This window comes from Myotis daubentonii, chromosome 8, assembly GCF_963259705.1.
Source record: "Myotis daubentonii chromosome 8, mMyoDau2.1, whole genome shotgun sequence".
NCBI classification, from domain to species: Eukaryota; Metazoa; Chordata; class Mammalia; order Chiroptera; family Vespertilionidae; genus Myotis; species Myotis daubentonii.
Window position 1 is genome coordinate 82,890,975 of NC_081847.1, and position 17,153 is coordinate 82,908,127.

At 50.0% G+C, this 17,153-nt stretch overlaps 1 protein-coding gene across 3 annotated transcripts in view; it reads left to right on the plus strand.

The window, feature by feature from the left end:
• SLC14A2 (solute carrier family 14 member 2) overlaps positions 1-17,153 on the plus strand; it is a 375,636-nt gene that overhangs the window by 355,709 nt on the left and 2,774 nt on the right. The window contains exons 1-10 of one of the 3 annotated variants that reach the window (XM_059707200.1): positions 863-1,645; positions 6,675-6,797; positions 8,978-9,060; positions 10,165-10,324; positions 11,307-11,496; positions 11,811-11,939; positions 12,861-13,053; positions 14,771-14,918; positions 15,569-15,703; positions 16,783-16,832. In XM_059707200.1, coding sequence (XP_059563183.1) covers positions 6,734-6,797; positions 8,978-9,060; positions 10,165-10,324; positions 11,307-11,496; positions 11,811-11,939; positions 12,861-13,053; positions 14,771-14,918; positions 15,569-15,703; positions 16,783-16,832 — 1,152 coding nt within the window. In that variant the 5' untranslated portion in view covers positions 863-1,645; positions 6,675-6,733. Of the gene's footprint in view, positions 1-862; positions 1,646-6,674; positions 6,798-8,977; positions 9,061-10,164; positions 10,325-11,306; positions 11,497-11,810; positions 11,940-12,860; positions 13,054-14,770; positions 14,919-15,568; positions 15,704-16,782; positions 16,833-17,153 lie in introns of those variants that run through there. The other 2 variants (XM_059707198.1, XM_059707201.1) reach the window with 2 other exon arrangements.

Sequence of the window (17,153 nt, forward strand, 5' to 3'; positions counted from 1 at the left end):
TGTCAGAAACAAGGTTCCATCTTATTCTTCTGCTTTCCAGGAGGGCAGTTGGTTGCCCACCCTGTGTCTACTCTAGTATGTGTGACTGATACTCACTACACTTCCATTTGGCTCATGGAGTGGCATGTGAACTCCCTGGATGGTTCTTCTGGAATAGACATTTCCTGTCTTTTCAAACTGGTTACATGTTGTGCATGGGTAGAATCCTCCTGTTGCTTCTGGTGCAGGTGTCTAGGGGGCTGGAGTGAGGGAACCACAAGAATTTCAGGAGATGCCAGTGCAAGAAGGCAAGGGATGGGCATCCAAGGCTGAACCAAGAGACCAGTAATCTGGGGAATAAGAAAAAGTGTCGTCAGCAGACAGCCATGGGCCCTGAACTTTCAACACCAAGGGAGGGCCCTCTGTGCAGGAAACAGGTCTGCAGTCAGCTCCCACCTGTCCCTGGAATGTGGGGCCTGCCAGGTTCCGCACCCCCACCCCACCCTCACCTTTGTTTGCTTTCCTCCTTTTGAAGGCCCTCCGTGATCAGATCAAGACCCCTCTTTGGCAGTTCCAAAACACCTGGCACAGTGGTCAGGGGGGTTTGACGTCAGTGTGGAGTTTGTCTGCTCAGGTGTAGCTAATTTCTGCAGCGTGAGGTTCTGTTTCTGAGCTTGGGTAGGCCACCTCACCCCCTGTCACAGAGTCGGGGAAGGGGGAGAGGAGAAGGATACACAAGCCCAAGGGAGGGGAGGGTAATGCTTGACCTATCATACACAAAGCCAAACAAAACATGTTTTGATTGGGCCCCCTCCCCAAACCCCAGCCTTCTAGATCCCACAGCCTCATGGGACTTGGGAGGGCTGGCTTCCCTGATATATAGAGCTCGGCATCCTTTCTGGAGGCGGGGGTTAGGTCATTCCCTTCTTGCTCTGAGAGGGTCCCATGGTGAGTCCCCAGGACACCAGTCAGTAGAAGGCAGAAGGAGGAAAGGTCTGAAAATTTCCACAGAACCAGAAAGACAGCATCCAGTGTTGGGCTGTACATAAATTTCCATCAAGATGCTGATGGCAACACTGTTCCCCAGCCTGTGGCCTGCCTGCATGGGGAATTGAGAGAGTTTATTGAGGTTAGAAAGCAAATTGGCCCCCTGAGGAGACAACTCTTAGATGATTGCTTTAAAGGCAAATACTGGAGAGAAAATTCTAATGAGAGGAGTAACTGATGGTAACGCCTGAAGGAGGACATGAAAGCTACTGCTAGAGCGTCCCCGGCTCTGCCCCTTTAAAGGAAATCTGCCTGATCAAACCAGGTCAGGGAACCATGGTAGCAGGAGCTGGGATTCCCTGGGGAGTTTAGAAAGTAATCCTTTGTCGGGAAGGCCAGAGAGAGCATTTGTCTTTTCTCTCCCTCATCCTCCATGGTACCCTTCCTCAACTGGAAGGCATGTGCCAGGCATAGGGTTAGGAAATGCAAAGAGAATTTACAGAAAGTCAGCAAGAGGATGGGCTGGAGGGCTTCAGGAATTGAAGGGGTTTGGGTTTAGGGAGAAGTCCACCGCCTGGAGTTGAGGACCAGAGACGCCGCCCAATCAGAAAGAAGCTTCTTCCCAAACCTCAATGGTCTAGATTCCTCCAGCCTGTGCAGGACATCAAAAGGAGCCCAGGTAAGAGGTCCCAGGGGAGAGAAATGGACCAGGTAGACCCCCTAGGCAACAGGACCATCTGACTTTTCAGAGGCAGAGAAAGAAGAGGTCTTTTTCTGTTTCTTTCTTCTGTTGGGCTCTGGTGTCTGGGGGAGGCCATTCTTGAGAAAGGAATCTTTACTAAGAATTCTAAAGTGAATTTAGATTCCAGAAGCTTCAAACTGGAAGAGCTCTTTTAAAAATAATAATTCAAACCTCTCACTTTGTAGATGAGGAAACCACAGCTTGTCCAGGGAACTGTCCAGATCATAAAAGAGCCTGGACACAGGTCCAGCTGTCCTAACTCCCACCCCTGAGCTCTTCTTGCTCACCTGGTGGTGGAACTAAGTGAATCCATCAGCCCTCGAATCCCCTTAGCGCCACACCTGCCCTCTGGGTGAGCCTCATATTATTTGTCATCCTTTCCATAACTCTGTAACTCACGGTTCTGACAGGATGGTCCCCAGGGAAGCACCATGTTGAGTTGAGCTGTGGGGTATTAATGGGGTGGATTTGAACACCTTCCTCCTAAGAGTCATTACCTACTACTTCCAGGACAATGGCACCTGGTCCAGGCAGCTAAGCCGCTATCCTCAGGTCCTGATGCCTTCCACAGGCATGCCTATAGAACAAGACCATCTCAGTATCCACAAATATCTTAATATCCCAGTTTAACAACCTGTTTTCTTGGTGGCTCTCTCTTACATAGCCATCTTAGGTTACCGTAGACATACTCTGAGTAGCTACAGAGAGTGGATATTTCTGGAAGACAGATAGCAGTGCCTTAAGAAATGACATTCTAGGAAATTGAAGCTCTCTAATCAGAGAATGGACAACCTGTCAGGTGTGTGATCTTCTCCAAAACTGGCACCAAAGGATATGAGCCTCGGTGAACTTGCTGAGCGAAGACTATTCTGTGAGGCTTGGAAGTGCCCATGGCCAGGCCTCTGCCCGCTGTCAACCCCCGGCCTTGACACACCCCTCCTCTCAAACTTGTGCAGCATCCACATCTTTCTTAAGGTTAGAGAGGGAAATAAGTTTACTATCAAGTGCCAGTGCTGACTAATTGGTTGATTGTCGGTGTTGAGAAGAATTCTGAGGCTGTACTGAAATAGATAAAGAAAGTGCTTATGATCAAATAGCTGTGTTTGCCATAGATAATGGGGAGCAGGGGTGGTAGAGAAGAGGATGTGAGGAGAGGGATGATGGAAATGTTGCTCCAAGGGAAGAAGCCAGTGTACAATGGCCCAAAACTTTCCCTGGGCTTTCATTGGGTGTCACAAATGTAATGATACACAGGTTGGCTTTTGTGTTTTGTTTTGGGTGGTGTTTTTTGTTTGTTTCTCCTTCTGGGATATGAAATAATTCATATTTTAAATTAAAAATGTCGCAAGTCCATTGATATCATTTGGGAAGGCTCCAGTTGTCTGGAAAACACCTGCAGTGCAGGAGTAAAGCATCAACGCCAGGTCAAAACCTGGCTCCACCACTGACTGGCATGTGACCTCAGGGGGCCACTTCTCTGTGGGCCTCAGTTTCCTTCTATCAATGCCCAGACTCACAGGTCACTTGATTGATAATTCCAAGAAGTTAATTGGATTGGAAAGGACTTATTAACTTTTCGTGTGCACGGTAACTATCAATATAAACCTTCACTGTGGCCCTAGCTTCAAAGGATATAGTCTAGAGTCTTATGCAAATGCAGTGGGAATCCAAAGAACGGAATGATCCACATGGCCAAGTAAGTCAAGGATGGCATCATGGAGGAAGTAGAGCATAAACCAGACCTTGAAGGGTCGATAGAAATTAGGCAAGAAGAGGAAGGAAACATACAGGGCCTGCAATAAGGCCAGAGGACTGAGGCAGGGTGTGTGAGGGAAGGAAATGGAAGAGCTGGATGATGAAGATAGTCATATTGTGGAATATCTGGAAAGCCAGGCGGGGGCGCATGAGTGTCAGACTCTTGGCAATAGGGAGCTATGTAGATTATTGAGTAAGAGAGTGGCAATGACATGGTCCAGTAGTTGGAGCATAGAATGGATTGAAATGAGAGAGGATCAAAGTCAGGGAGATTAACAGTTCTGAGGGTGGGCTCTGTTGAGAACAGGGGGAAGAGAGTTCACAGTCATTCTGGAGGAAGATCAAGTGTTACCCCAATCACAGATAGCCTGCTCTAACTGTTGTACTATTTAACCTCATTTATGAAATCATCATAAGGTATCTTGAGGTTAAAGGTGGTACCAACTCATTTATGCTTATTAATGTCTTCTCCATGGCATGAGCCAAAAACAAAGCAAAAACAAACAAAGGCTGGGCAAGTCCATTGACCAACTAGTGAACTGTGTGGTGGGGGGTGGGGGGCGGAGGCGGGGAGAAAGAGCTTAAAGCATTTACTCTGAGGATGAGGTCTTGCTTATCTCAGGATTACAGTGACTCATACCCCATCTCCTTAAAAAAATGGACTTCCAAATAATTTACCTCCAAGTGTTCCTGTGGACCTGACCTCCGCCTGTACTCTGTCCACATCCCTCACAACACCCTTCCCAGTGCAGATTTGGTAGGAAGGTGCAGGAAGACTTGTGGGGTTCTCTTGAATCCCCCAAAAGCAGGGTTGAACTGATAGGCCAAAAAGAAATCCCTCAGAGAAAGGAGGGTCTAGGGAAATAAGCCTTGGACTGGAAGGTGAGACAATAGCTGTGTGGAATCCAGCAAGTCACTCAGCTTCTCTGGGCTTCAGTTTCCCCATCTGTAAAATGGGAGGGCTGGAATGGATCATCTCAAAACCTTTCTAGTTCTAGCAATCAAGGCCTCTGCTAGTTTATAGAATGATCTTTGAAAATGTCAACTTCACAGAAAAAAAGATATCATCCCATTTACCACCCACAGGCATCTCTCCCTCTCTCTCTCTCTCTCTCTCTCTCTCTCTCTCTCTCTTTCACACACACACACACACACACACACACACACACACACTGGCCCTGCAACACTCAATTTCTACATAGGGAAACATGCCCAACTTGTGACCAAAGTGTAACCATGTAGAATTGGATATAGAAAAAAATCAGATCATATATAATGTGTCACTTCAAAAAGAGTCATGCTGGCATAGTAAGGAAATCGCCTTTTGATGTATGAGTGTGTTCGCAAACAGTAGGCTGGAGGAATAGCAGACCCAGGGAGCTGGGAAGGGATGACAAATGGGTCCTTATGGTAGGTTCCAGATGCTCCGTATGTTGAACATTGTAGGTAATATAAGGACAGCATCGATCCACCTGAGAAAGACAGCTTGTAGACAGTGGACCGGCTTGGACCTGTTTGAGTAAAAGGTTGACCTTCAGTAGGATCAACTACTCATTTCTTCTTCCTCTGAAAGATGTCATAGATGCTTTGAGATTGTTTGGTCCTCTCAAAGACATTGCATTGAGCTTCCACACTGTATTTGACAGGTTTTTTTACCCCTCAGTCCCTTTCACCCCTGCTACTTGAACAGCTGGCACTTTCTGTACCATAGAAGTCAGCAGGGGCGTAAGTCCTATTGGGCAGGACTCCAGAAAAAGTGCTTCCAAGCAGATTATTGTGGCTCATCACTGTTCTTTCCTCCTCGGAGTCAATGGGCAGAAAGCACCATTGGACTCTTGCCTATTCAAACATGGGTGGCAGAAATCCTCGAGGGCAGGGACCATGCCCCTGAAATGGTCCTGAACGGCCCCAGTGTGAAGCTACATGCCCTGGGACACCTAAAAGGCTTGTTAGAGTGGAGAGGGCAGTAATTCTAACACCAGATGGCATGCCAAGGAGCCACTCAGCTGCTAAGGTCATCAAGGACAGAGCTTCCCAAACCATGTGCCACGGCACACTCATAGCTGGCCCTCTAGTCAACCAGGTGGGACCTGGTGTGGCCACAGTCCCTGGGCCCAGCTGTGTGGTCCCAAAAGGAGCAGTACTAGTAAGTTGCTCTCACTTGGCCTTAAGTTTTTTCACAGCCTCAGGAAATTTGTTACTTTATCTCCCACCTTCTTCGTGGTGTCTGTTCCCACCTTTCATTTTCAACTCTTGGCCAGTCCATCTTGTGGGGCTGCTGCCCTCCCAGATGGTATGTAGCCCGGCAGTCCAGTATCACCCCCTGAGACCCAGAACCAGCACCATGTCAGACCGTACTTGGATCCATCTTCCAACTCATCCCAAACAAAGACAAGAATTGTTTTTAAAGGAAAGAGAGATGCCATTGGTTTTTGTCTTTTATGACTAGGACATCCGTTCTGGGAATTCATAGTAATATGGGCCCCACAGAGCCCGGGCACGAAAGCTGAGCCTGGCCTTCTGCAGCCTCTAGGGAGCAGTGGATGTCAGGAGACCTGGGTTCAGTTCCTGGCTGTGCCACTGTGAACCAGTGACCTGGGCAAGTTCATTTCTCTGGATCTAGGAGGCAGTATCTTGAAGCTCCATGAAATTCTGAGTCTGTGATGCTGCAGGGTCAAGATATTGTTCTGCCCAGGGTGTGTCTGGGGTAGCTGACACTTAGCATGTGAGGACCAAGGAGCAATGGTCTGGGGTCAGGTCCAGGCATTTTTAAAGCACCCACGTTATTCTGATGTGCAGCCAGCACTGAGGGGCACCCCACATGGACTCCCCACCTCAGATGGCAGCCAGGGCAGCTGAAGGGTGGAAATAGGCAGTCAGCTAGGGCCCACCCCAAGGTCACCCAAGGTCCCGTTAAGTGAGTCATGGAGGATTCCTCGTTGGGGAACTGAGAGCCTGGCTCATGGTCTTGGGACACTGGTAGGGGTCTGGGGTCTGGTTTCTGTGGGGAAAGGAGTGGAAGTTTTCATGGGAGAAGTAGAGAAGCTGATGTTTCACAGACATGTTGCAACCACCATGCCGCTTCTGACCACACCCACACCGCTCTTTCTTTTCCTGCTTCTGCCTGTGATTTTCCCACGCTCTCTGCTTGGCTCTTACTGGGTATGGGCCAGGGTGGGATGCTGACCTGTCTCGTTTTGGCCCTGGCTAGGCAGCGGCGGGGAGCAGCCAGTCATCACGAGCCCCAAAGCCAATGAGGGCTCTGACGCCATGCTCCCTAAGCCCAGGAGCGTGTTCCACATCGAGTGGTCATCCATTCGGAGGAGGAGCAAAGGTGTGCGCTTCCTCCCCTCATTCCTGGGGCCTTGATTTACCCATCTGTAAAATGAGGACGATGCTAGGACCTAGTCACGGGGGGTGGGGAGAACCGTGAGGGTCAGGCCTGTCCTTATCACAGCCAACCTCTGACCACAGCCATGGGTTCCAGGGCCCACTCTCTCCCTGGGTGGGACACTAAACAGGCAGCAGGCTCTGTAGATCAAGGCCAGGAGGTCTGAAGCTTGGCTGCACATTGGAGTCACCTGCATCGCATCCTGGAAAACTAATTTAATTCTGCTGGGAGCCACCTGGGTGGGCTGAAGGACCTTTAAAAGCTCTCCGTGAGATTCTGTTTGCTGCCACGTCCCAAACCACTGGTCCGGGAGGCAGGGATGAACCGGTCTCAGCACTGCAGGGGTGGAGATGCCAGGGCCGAGGGAACAGGTAGAGTGGCAGGGAGGGAGGGGCTCCCACAGGCCAAGATCAAGACGGGGTCCAGGCGGCAGCCAGAGTTGAACCAGAGGTGGAGCCAGAAATGTGGCTTTAGCAGCTGAGGACATGTTGTGGCAAACAGGAAGGAGTTGGGGGGTGGGTGGAGGGTCTCCCCAAACCTGCTGCAAGGTTGGAGCAGCCTCATGAAGAGCCAGGGCAGGAAAACAATCTAATTCTGCCCGCAAACCCCAGAGAGGAGAGCGGACTTGCCCACAGTACCCAGCCAGCGAGGGGCACTGCACCGGATAAAACTCATTCCCAGGTTACTGTCCTGTTTACAGCCTCACACACTTCCCAGAAGAGCCTTTTGCTCCAGATTCATCCTGGAGCCTCATCCCTTCACACCTAAAGTTGCCAACCCAGAGACATGGGCCTGGGGTGTTTCGGAAAAACACCGCACACGGGGTTGAGGGCATCGAGATACCCCAAGGGCCCTCTAGCCCAGGAGTTTGTGTTTGTGAGGGGCCCTGGGCATGTGTGGAAGAGAGCAGGGCTTGCTTCAAAAAGTTAATAACATCCCTCCAAACATCCTCCTATGATGTGCTGTAGGGCTGGGGTGGGGGAGGGCCCAGCTGAGAGCCAGTGCAAAGGAGCCTGGGAGGGGGAGCGTGGTCCCAATTGCTGAAGAGCCGGCAGGCAGCGGGAGCTTCAGACAGAAGCCGCGGGTCCATCAGGATATCACACACACTGGCCTCAAAGTCTAGGAATCCTCTTTGCTTCCCATTCTTCCCTTCTAAACTTCCAAACATTAACTTGTTTCTCCTGCATCGTGCAACTGCCCAGCCACAGCGGTATTTGCAGACCTTGCTCCTTCAAGAGCGGGCACACGGTGCCTTTGGTGCATTCTTTCTAGCGGTTAGCACTCTGAGGACTCATGAATGCATCTTGACTGGGACCCTCCTATTCAGTGTGAAAATGCCTGGCGTTCAGAGCCCAGCCTGCCATTCTCACACTTGACCACGAGAGGGCACCAGAGCACCAACACCGAAACTTCCAAGGGCGTAACTTCTTTTACGATGTATAAAACCTTACTGACATTGGTCATCTTTAAAAGTAAATGGTGTAGTAATAATGAAAAATATGTTTAGAGCCACTTTACGAGAGATTCTAGAATTACAACGACACGCCGAAGTCAATTCAAGTAATGACATGGATATCACTTGTCTTATTTCAACCAGCAGTTGCTGCTAAAATACCTGAAATTCCAAGACATACAACCAAAAAAGAGACCCAAACAGCCCAAGGTCACCCAGTGGGGAAGAGTCACAGGCAAATGCACCCAGCCCTTGCGTGGCTCAGGCAGCTTCATGCTGGATGAGCAATAGCGTCAGAGTTCCTTTCTTTGCACACCTACGTGTTGTCCATGAGGCAGAGGAAAAAGAACCCTGGATTCGGGGATCATGGGCAAGTCATCTAAAAAATATAAGGGGTGAGCTAAGTCAGACCTTATTCACTAAAGGCCAGTTGAATCGCTGGACTCCCAATTCCCGCGAAATGTTGACATGAGGACGTTCATTTTTACCCAAATGGGTTCATAGCCATTAAAAGAAAAAGATTGGGGTTCCAGCTGCAAGATGCCAAGGTTCTGGGCTTCCCCCGTTGGAAAGCGGAAGACATATTCCAATGGGAGGCCTCCCCAGAATTCACTGCTCAGTGCCAGGGTAGAGGTGTCCTAACTGACGATGTTTTTCCTTCCAACGGCAGTGTTTGGGAAAGGTGAACACCAGGAGAGACAAACCAAAGACCCTTTCCCCTATCAGTACCGGAAGCCCACGCTCGAGTTGCTGGTAAGTGATGAGTGGCCGGAACGAGGGGCAGCGCCCCACAGTCACAGGGCCTGTGCAGGTTAGGGAGCCGAGGTCTGGGAAAGGCATCTCCCATTTGGGCAAACTTTTCTTAAAGTCATATTTCCAGCAACATAATTACCTGGGATTAAAGTGTCCATTTTTCACAGTTTACTTTATAAAGTTTCCTATTCCTTTTATTTGAATTCTTTTTTCAATTTATCTTTATTGTTGAACGTATTTTAGATGTCCCCTTTTTTCCCATTGCCCCCCCCCCACCCTGCACCCACTCCCCTCCCTCAGACCTTCACCACACTATTGTCTGTCCATGGGTTATGCATACAAGTTCTTTGGTTAATCTCTCCCGACCCACACCCACCCCCATCTTCCGCTAAACCAAGCCTTTAAGCCAGTGGTTCTCAACCTGTGGGTCGCGACCCCTTTGATGGTCGAACAACCCTTTCACAGGGGTCACCTAAGACCATCCTGCATATCAGATATTTACATTACGATTCATAACAGTAGCAACATTACAGTTATGAAGTAGCAACGAAAATAATTTTATGGTTGGGTCACAACATGAGGAACTGTATTTAAAGGGCCAGAAGGTTGAGAACCACTGCTGAGTTTAAGCATTTAAGAAACAAGCTAGAGCCCATTTTCAAAAACAGAATCTCTGTATGTTTAATTTTATGAGCAGTTGCATTTTAATGCTAGGTGGGGGGGGGGAGGTTTCTTCTGGAAAGCATGTGGCATAGTAGAAGTAATTTTTTTAAAAAAGAATATAAAGATCTGGTTAAATCCCAAATCTACTGTTTGACCTTGATGTCTGCAAATAAGAACACCTCTCCATGCCTGAGCCCTCATCCACAGAATGAGAATAAAGATACTGTCTTGTTGGATTCCAAGATTGTTGCTCATATTAACTGAGGTGACATAATGAGCAAAGGATAATGCTAGGCTACAGAAAAATGGAGATGGTTAAACAGCAATCTCACTGAATGCCAAATGAAACCCTGAGCCTGGGCCCCAGCGAGCACAGCGCCACTTCTCGGTGTGAGAAGCGCAGATGTGGGAGCCCTTTGCCTGTCTCTCGTCCCCGGGCAGGACCTGGACACCATGGAGGAGAGCGCCGAGATAAAGGTGGACACGAGCATCTCCAGGACTTCCCGGATGCAGAGTTACCTGGCTGCCAGCGGGAAAAGGATCAGTAGCGCCCTCAGTTACGTCACAGGAGAGATGAAGGAGTGCGGAGAGGGGCTCAAAGGTAAAGCTTCTATGACAGGGACCCCTGACCCTGCCTTTCAGAGGTCCCCTCCAGCCGTCCCCCAGGAAACACTTGGCTGTGGTTCTCTGTAGACTAAACTATGTTTGTCTTTCAAAGGTAGGCGTTTCGCTGTTAGAACAGACACAGTCTCTTGGGATGTGAATGCAATACCTGTAGGTGTGCGGGTTCTCATTGCTGAACACACAGCGTTGCCTCTCAAATAGCCCGTCTCAGCGTGCAGCCAGGCACGTTAGCCCTGGGAGTCCAGGGCATGCCTGCCCCTGGATGGCTCGCCGGAGAGCTGCGTCTACTGTGCCAAGAGGTTCTCGTTAGCAATCTCCCCAGGGCTCAGGCCATGGGTTTGATGACCCCTGTGCAGAAAGAGTTGTTTTTTCCAGATCCATCTTCTTGAAAGGAAGGGTCAATGTGAGGCCAGAAGCCACTCCTTGCAGGGACGGTTGCCACCTTCCCGTCCCCTCACTGATTGGCTCCCAGCTCATGCCATTCCCACAGGGGCACAGAAAGCTCAGGTACCCGCTACTTGAAAAACAACCTAAAGACCACCACTGTTGCCTGGCCGGCATGACTCAGTGGTTGAGCGTTGACCTATGAACCAGGAGGTCACAGTTCGATTCCTGGTCAGGGCACATGCCTGGGTTCTGGGCTCGATCGCCAATGTGGGGCATGTGGGAGGCAGCCGATCCATTATTCTTCTCATCACTGATGTTTCTATCTCTCTCTCCCTCTCCCTTCCTCTCTGAAATCAATAAAAATATATATATATTTAAAGACCACCACTGTTCTCAGTGGGTCTGAAGCGTTGTCCGGGCAGTCAAATGCCCTCTCGGTTTCTTGGTTTCCTCTCTTCTGTGGCAGGCGACAGCGGGGGGCTGGCTCCCTGCAAACCCACCTCGGGTGTGGCGTGCGCCTCACTCCCCCTGCTCCCAAGCATTGACCGACTCCCTGCCTGCTTCCATTCCAGACAAATCCCCCGTCTTCCAGTTCCTGGACTGGGTGCTCCGGGGCACGTCCCAGGTGATGTTCGTGAACAACCCCCTCAGCGGCATGCTCATCCTCCTCGGCCTCTTCGTGCAGAACCCCTGGTGGGCCATCTCGGGCTGCCTGGGCGCCGTGATGTCTACCCTGACCGCCCTCATCCTCAGCCAGGACAAGTACGTTCTGGGAGCCCCAGGGTCAGCATGAGGCCAGAGGCCAGTCCTGCGGGGACCGTTGCCCCTTCCCATCCCCTCACTGCAGAAACCCCTCAACTAGGACACTGGTAACCAGGAACCACCATCCCCTGGTGACTTCGTAACTGCTGCACAGCATCTAGGGGAGTGGGAGGAGGGGCATCTGTTCGAAGGTGTTTGCTGTCAATCCCAGTTGAGGAAAATCTGAGTGAGAAGGAAGTTGGAGAAGGCAGCACCCCTACACTGGGCCTTGGGGAGCCCCCACATCAGCGGCCCTCCCTCCCCCCCCCACCCAGGTCGGCCATCGCAGCAGGACTGCAGGGCTACAACGGGGTGCTGGTGGGGCTGCTGATGGCCGTGTTCTCGGACAGAGGCGACTATTACTGGTGGCTCCTGCTCCCGGTCACCATCATGTCCATGGCTTGGTAAGTTGGCTCCCGAAGCCGTGGGTGCTTACCAGGGGCTGCCAATCTCCATCCCAACGCCACGACTGTGTCTCCGCTCGCTTTGAAGGTGGCATCTCCTTAGCTTACACATCAGAAACATCTACTGGGAATAATTACTAACGCCATGCAGTGCCAGCGCTGTGCGAGGTGGCCTCCAGACAGCATCGCCTACCTACCACCCCTTCCTCTTCTTCTTTTAAGATCTAAAGGGTTTCTGGTCCTGCCCTACCAGAGCCCGGGGAAATTAAATGAAGACAGTATAGGTTAAGAGCCACACCACGGGATCCCATCAGTTGCTGCAAATCTTCTCATTCCTCCTGCTGCCACCCACCCCCTCCCCAGCTTTCCCCTGTCCTTGGGACCCCTGACCAAACTGGGACCACCTCCCAGTGTAGTATGAAGGGCAGACCTACCTCCTCAGTGGCCTACACCCTCTGTGAGCTCCGGGCCTGGCCCAGGGCTGTCCCTGAGAGCACCAGACCCAGATCCTCCTCCACTTCTAGAAACCACAGACACTCTGCCCATGAGGCTCATGCTCTCGGCTGCTCAGCAAGCATTTGTTGAAGGAAGGAATGCCATTCCCTATCCCCTACCCCATCACTCCCCCAACTTGCCCTCTCTCCTCCTGCCTGGACACGGAGCTGTGTGACTTTCCACGGAAGTTCTGTGACTCCCTGCCTCCAGACTTCCCCCAGAAAGCCCCCCTTCTCAAGTTGAGTCTGGGCATCACCCTGCCACTGTGCCAGGGACAGGGAGGAAGAGGCTGGGAAATTGCAGCTCAGGGCCAGTCAGGAGCAGAGAGGGTGCTTTTCCCCAGGGAGGCCCGGGGAGCACTCCCACTCAGTCCAGGGTCAGGGCCGGGGGCTCCCTGAACGGCATCTCCTGTGCTTCTGCCGCCAGCCCCATCCTCTCCAGTGCCCTGGGCTCCATCTTCAGCAAGTGGGACCTCCCAGTGTTCACGCTGCCCTTCAACATCATGGTGACCCTGTACCTGGCAGCCACAGGGCCCTACAACCTCTTCTTCCCCACGACCCTGCTGCAGCCTGCCTCCTCGGTGCCCAACATCACCTGGTCGGAGGTCCAAGTGCCTTTGGTAGGTACTGTGGAAGGCGGAAGACAGCAAACGCAGTGTTTAAGTGGCATTTACTTATTTTGCACATCAGAAAGGTCCACGCGTCGTAACTGCTATTCTACAGCACGAGGCACTCTACATACAGTTTGTCATGAGCCACCACCCTGTGCTTTTCTCTTTCTAACTAAGAGCCAGAAAGGCCACCGCTGGTTCCACAGAGGAAGAGACTGAGGCCAGGTAGAGACACTGCCTAAGGTCAAGGTCACACAGCAAATTAGTGAAGGGCAAAGGCAAGACTAGAAGTCTGGCCTCCTGTCTGCAGGGCCCGGGCTCTTTCCTTCCTGTTTGTAGAGTCTCTTAGAGGCTGTATCCCAGTTTCCATCCTGCTCATGTTGTGCATTTTTCATCCAGTCTCATTGAATCATTAAAGACGTACATATTACACCGCCATCTACTGGCCCAGGCCGGTCTGCCCCGGCCTCCACACGTAATTGCTCTCCGAGGCCGAGGTGCGCTCACACTTGAAAGCACAGGTGTTCCTCCATTAAGACATGCTCTCATAACAGCGCTTTTCACATCTTGGACAAGTATTCTGTGTATAACGCTGGCCTCTGGAAGTCTGCCAAGATCATTAATAAGAGGCTACACCAAGAGCATTAAAGCAGCCTGGAGAAATGAGCGCATTAGCCTCCTTATCTAAGTAGACATGTTTTCTCTGAGCTCCCCCTTCCTCCCCTACCCTCCACCCCCAGTTTCTATTACTCTGAACAGCTCCCACCACCACCACCACCACCACTGCCACCCCAACCCCCGCCACCCGGACTGGGCTCACTCAGAAACTCCGTTATTGGCCATTTATCATCTAACCACAAAGCCCCTTGCCCTTGTTGAAAGAACTTTCAGAACTAACGTTGCCTAGTTTCTCTTAACGTTCCAGAGTCTGCAACAGCAGAGCATAGCAGACGGCACGTGCACAAAAAGTGTCATTATTTTGGAAGAGAAATGTTCGTGTTAGCCCCGTCCTTGTTGATGTGTGTGTGCATGTGTGTGTGTGTGCGTGTGCATGTGCATGTGTACGTGTGCATGTGCATGTGCGTGTGTACACCTTCATGAGCCACAGGTGAGTAAAGGTGCCACATTGGCAATTCACTCCTGTGGCTTCCCTTTCATAGTATTTACCCCACCGATGTCTTTGGATGGCAAAATTACTCTAATTGGTGTGCTACAGGGAGATGATGTTATAAAAGGTTAATTTAAGATATTTTGCATTCTCCATGCCACATTTTCAATGGAAAAGCTATGTAGGAATTTTGGAGAAATGAAAAAAGAAAATTAGGAAATTCTATACAAATATATTAAAACCCCCAAAGTTCCAGGAAAAGAAAAATTCAATTTGGGGTCATTATTCTTTAGAAATCACTTCCTGGACAATTGAATGGATTATGTCCATGATGAATATGTTTTGTTTGGACCATCTCATTAGAGCCTTGAGTCTTGGGGAAACAGGTGGTCAATGTCAGAGGGAGGATTTAAAACTCCCAACAGGAATCTTTACATCCTAACCCCTAATGTTCTACGAATGCAAGATTAAAACGATAAAGCTCGTGTTCCTTCTAGAGTTAACCTATTTGAATAAAAGCACCTTGGAAACCTGTTGCAAAATGTTAGTGTGGAGGGTTTGGCGCCAAATCTTTTCCAGCCAAGGGTAAAGCTGTCTCTTTGTCTGTGGCGCCCACAGCTTTTGAGAGCCATCCCTGTTGGAATCGGCCAAGTGTACGGCTGCGATAACCCTTGGACTGGAGGCATTTTCCTCATCGCCTTGTTCATATCGTCACCTCTTATTTGCTTGCACGCTGCCATTGGATCCACCATGGGGATGTTAGCAGGTTAGTGCCAGCACTTCTCCCTTATTCAGGGGCCATAAAGATTTGGAACCTGAGACCAACTCCAAAGAAAATGGGGACATGTGTCTTCAGAGCTTCACCTGCTTATTTCTGTAAATGTTCCCTCCTTTTATTATACCATGGTGTGTTTTTTTTCTATTTTGGTGCCAGTGCCCTATGGTACTGTGAGCGAAAGCTGCCCTCAAGAAAGGCTTTGGTGTTAGTCACTTACACCTTAGTATAAATTTAAAGCTTGGGAGGGGTTTCTTCCAGGCGTGTTTATATTTTAAGTCTTCTATTTAGTGAAGATAAGAAGGATGTATTCTCCATTAGAGAACATTAAGATATCAATGAAGGAGCCATCATCCTCTTTGTGGCCAGGGAAGGACCATCTCTGGACTTCAGATTTCAGAGTTTTTACTCAAAGGGCCTCTTCTACCCATAACAGCTTCACCACTAGTGTTCACATGGCTCTCTGGCCACTTGTTTCCTTAGGTGTTTTGTGGGTTTTTTTGCTGAATAAAACCCTAAGTTCTTTCTTATAAAAGCCACAGAGGATAAGTAGGCTGGGTTTCGAGGACCATGGTGGGTTCGGGGCTGGCAGGTGAGCCTCGGAGAGCCCACTCCCACACGGTGCCTGCCTTCTCTCGCAGCTCTCACGATCGCAACGCCCTTTGACTCCATCTACTTCGGCCTGTGTGGCTTCAACAGCACGCTCGCCTGCATCGCCATAGGGGGCATGTTCTACGTCATCACCTGGCAGACGCACCTCCTCGCCATCGCCTGTGGTAGGTACTGCCCGTAAACCCCCTTTCCACCAAAAAAAGGTGGCTGGGCCTATCCCCGCCGGGAAAACCACCCTCTGAAAATTCTGCCAATCCTACAAAGACAGATGGGATGATCGTCTGCTTTATAAAAGGTTTTTATTGGATGTTGGATGATTGTTTAGTGATGAATAATTAAAATTTCTTTCTGATGAACCCAGTGTCCAGCCACTTGAGGAGAGATTTTTTTTTTAGATGGTGCTTGTTTGGTTGTTGTTCGTGTCTGTCTCCTGTGATTGCTACTTTCCTGGCTAGTGATTGGACCTAATCAACAGAGCAGCTCTTGTGCAAATATATCTTTATACTTGGAGTTGGGCAATTATATCTGATACAGCGATTAACCTTAAGCACCCAAACACTGACCCCTGGGCCTTCAAATAATGCTCACAGTGTAGGATGTGGTCAGGATTATGCCCAACTGGGCCCTCAGCTACTCTGTAGTTAACATCCTAGGAACTATTGGGATGCATTTATTTGAGAAATTAAAGGTCCAAAGCAAAGCCCAATTACGTGGGTCCACTTTCACAGAACCTCAGCAGTGGCCAGTGGGCTCCTCCCAGTGGCCAGCCTGCCGTGCCCTCCCCATGCAGGGCCTAGCCCTAGGCGATGAGGCAGTCAGCATAGTTGCTCTTCCTCAAGTTTACAGAATGCTTCTCCTGCCTGGAAGCCCGTGTTACGTTCATAACTCGCGATGAAATACACCCGCAGGGATTTCTGGGATTCACTCGCCTTGGCGGTATAGTAAAATTTCCCTTTAAGGTTTATGCTGCTAAATGTTCCTTTTTTGGAATGCAAGGTGGTGGGGCCCGAGAGAGCCATAACAGCTCAAGGCTGGACCTTTTTAACGAAGTTCACCTGCTGCCTTGGGGTGCCAGCATTTGCATGGAATTTAACACTTTTCGAAGCTGCCGGGCAATGGAAACAGAATTCAGTTTTTGTCATGTACAAGACAGCATTTGTGGCATGCACTCTATGGGGAGAGAATATGTAGATGGCGCTTGAGGCACTGTTCGTCACTTACCTATTTCTTGGTTCTTTTCCAGCACTGTTTGCAGCCTACCTGGGTGCTGCCCTGGCCAACATGTTGTCTGTGGTGAGTCCATGTGAGCTAAGAATGTGCCACACACCCTTCCTGGTCTTCTCTCGTCTCCCCAAAGTCACACAAAACCCCTCCTCCAGGAGCCTTCCCTAATTCATCCCTCTTGTCTCAAATCACACTACTCACCTCAGTACCTGCTGGACCTAAGGACCTGGGCCTCACAAACTTAAATGTCAAGTGTCGGCCAGTCTGATCCCATCATCAGTGGGCCAGCTGAGCTCCTTATAGAAGGACAATTTCAGGAGCATTATCTTATAAAGCAAACTCCCTTCTGATAGAACTCTGGTTCTATCATCCTCTAGAACTAGTTTTAAA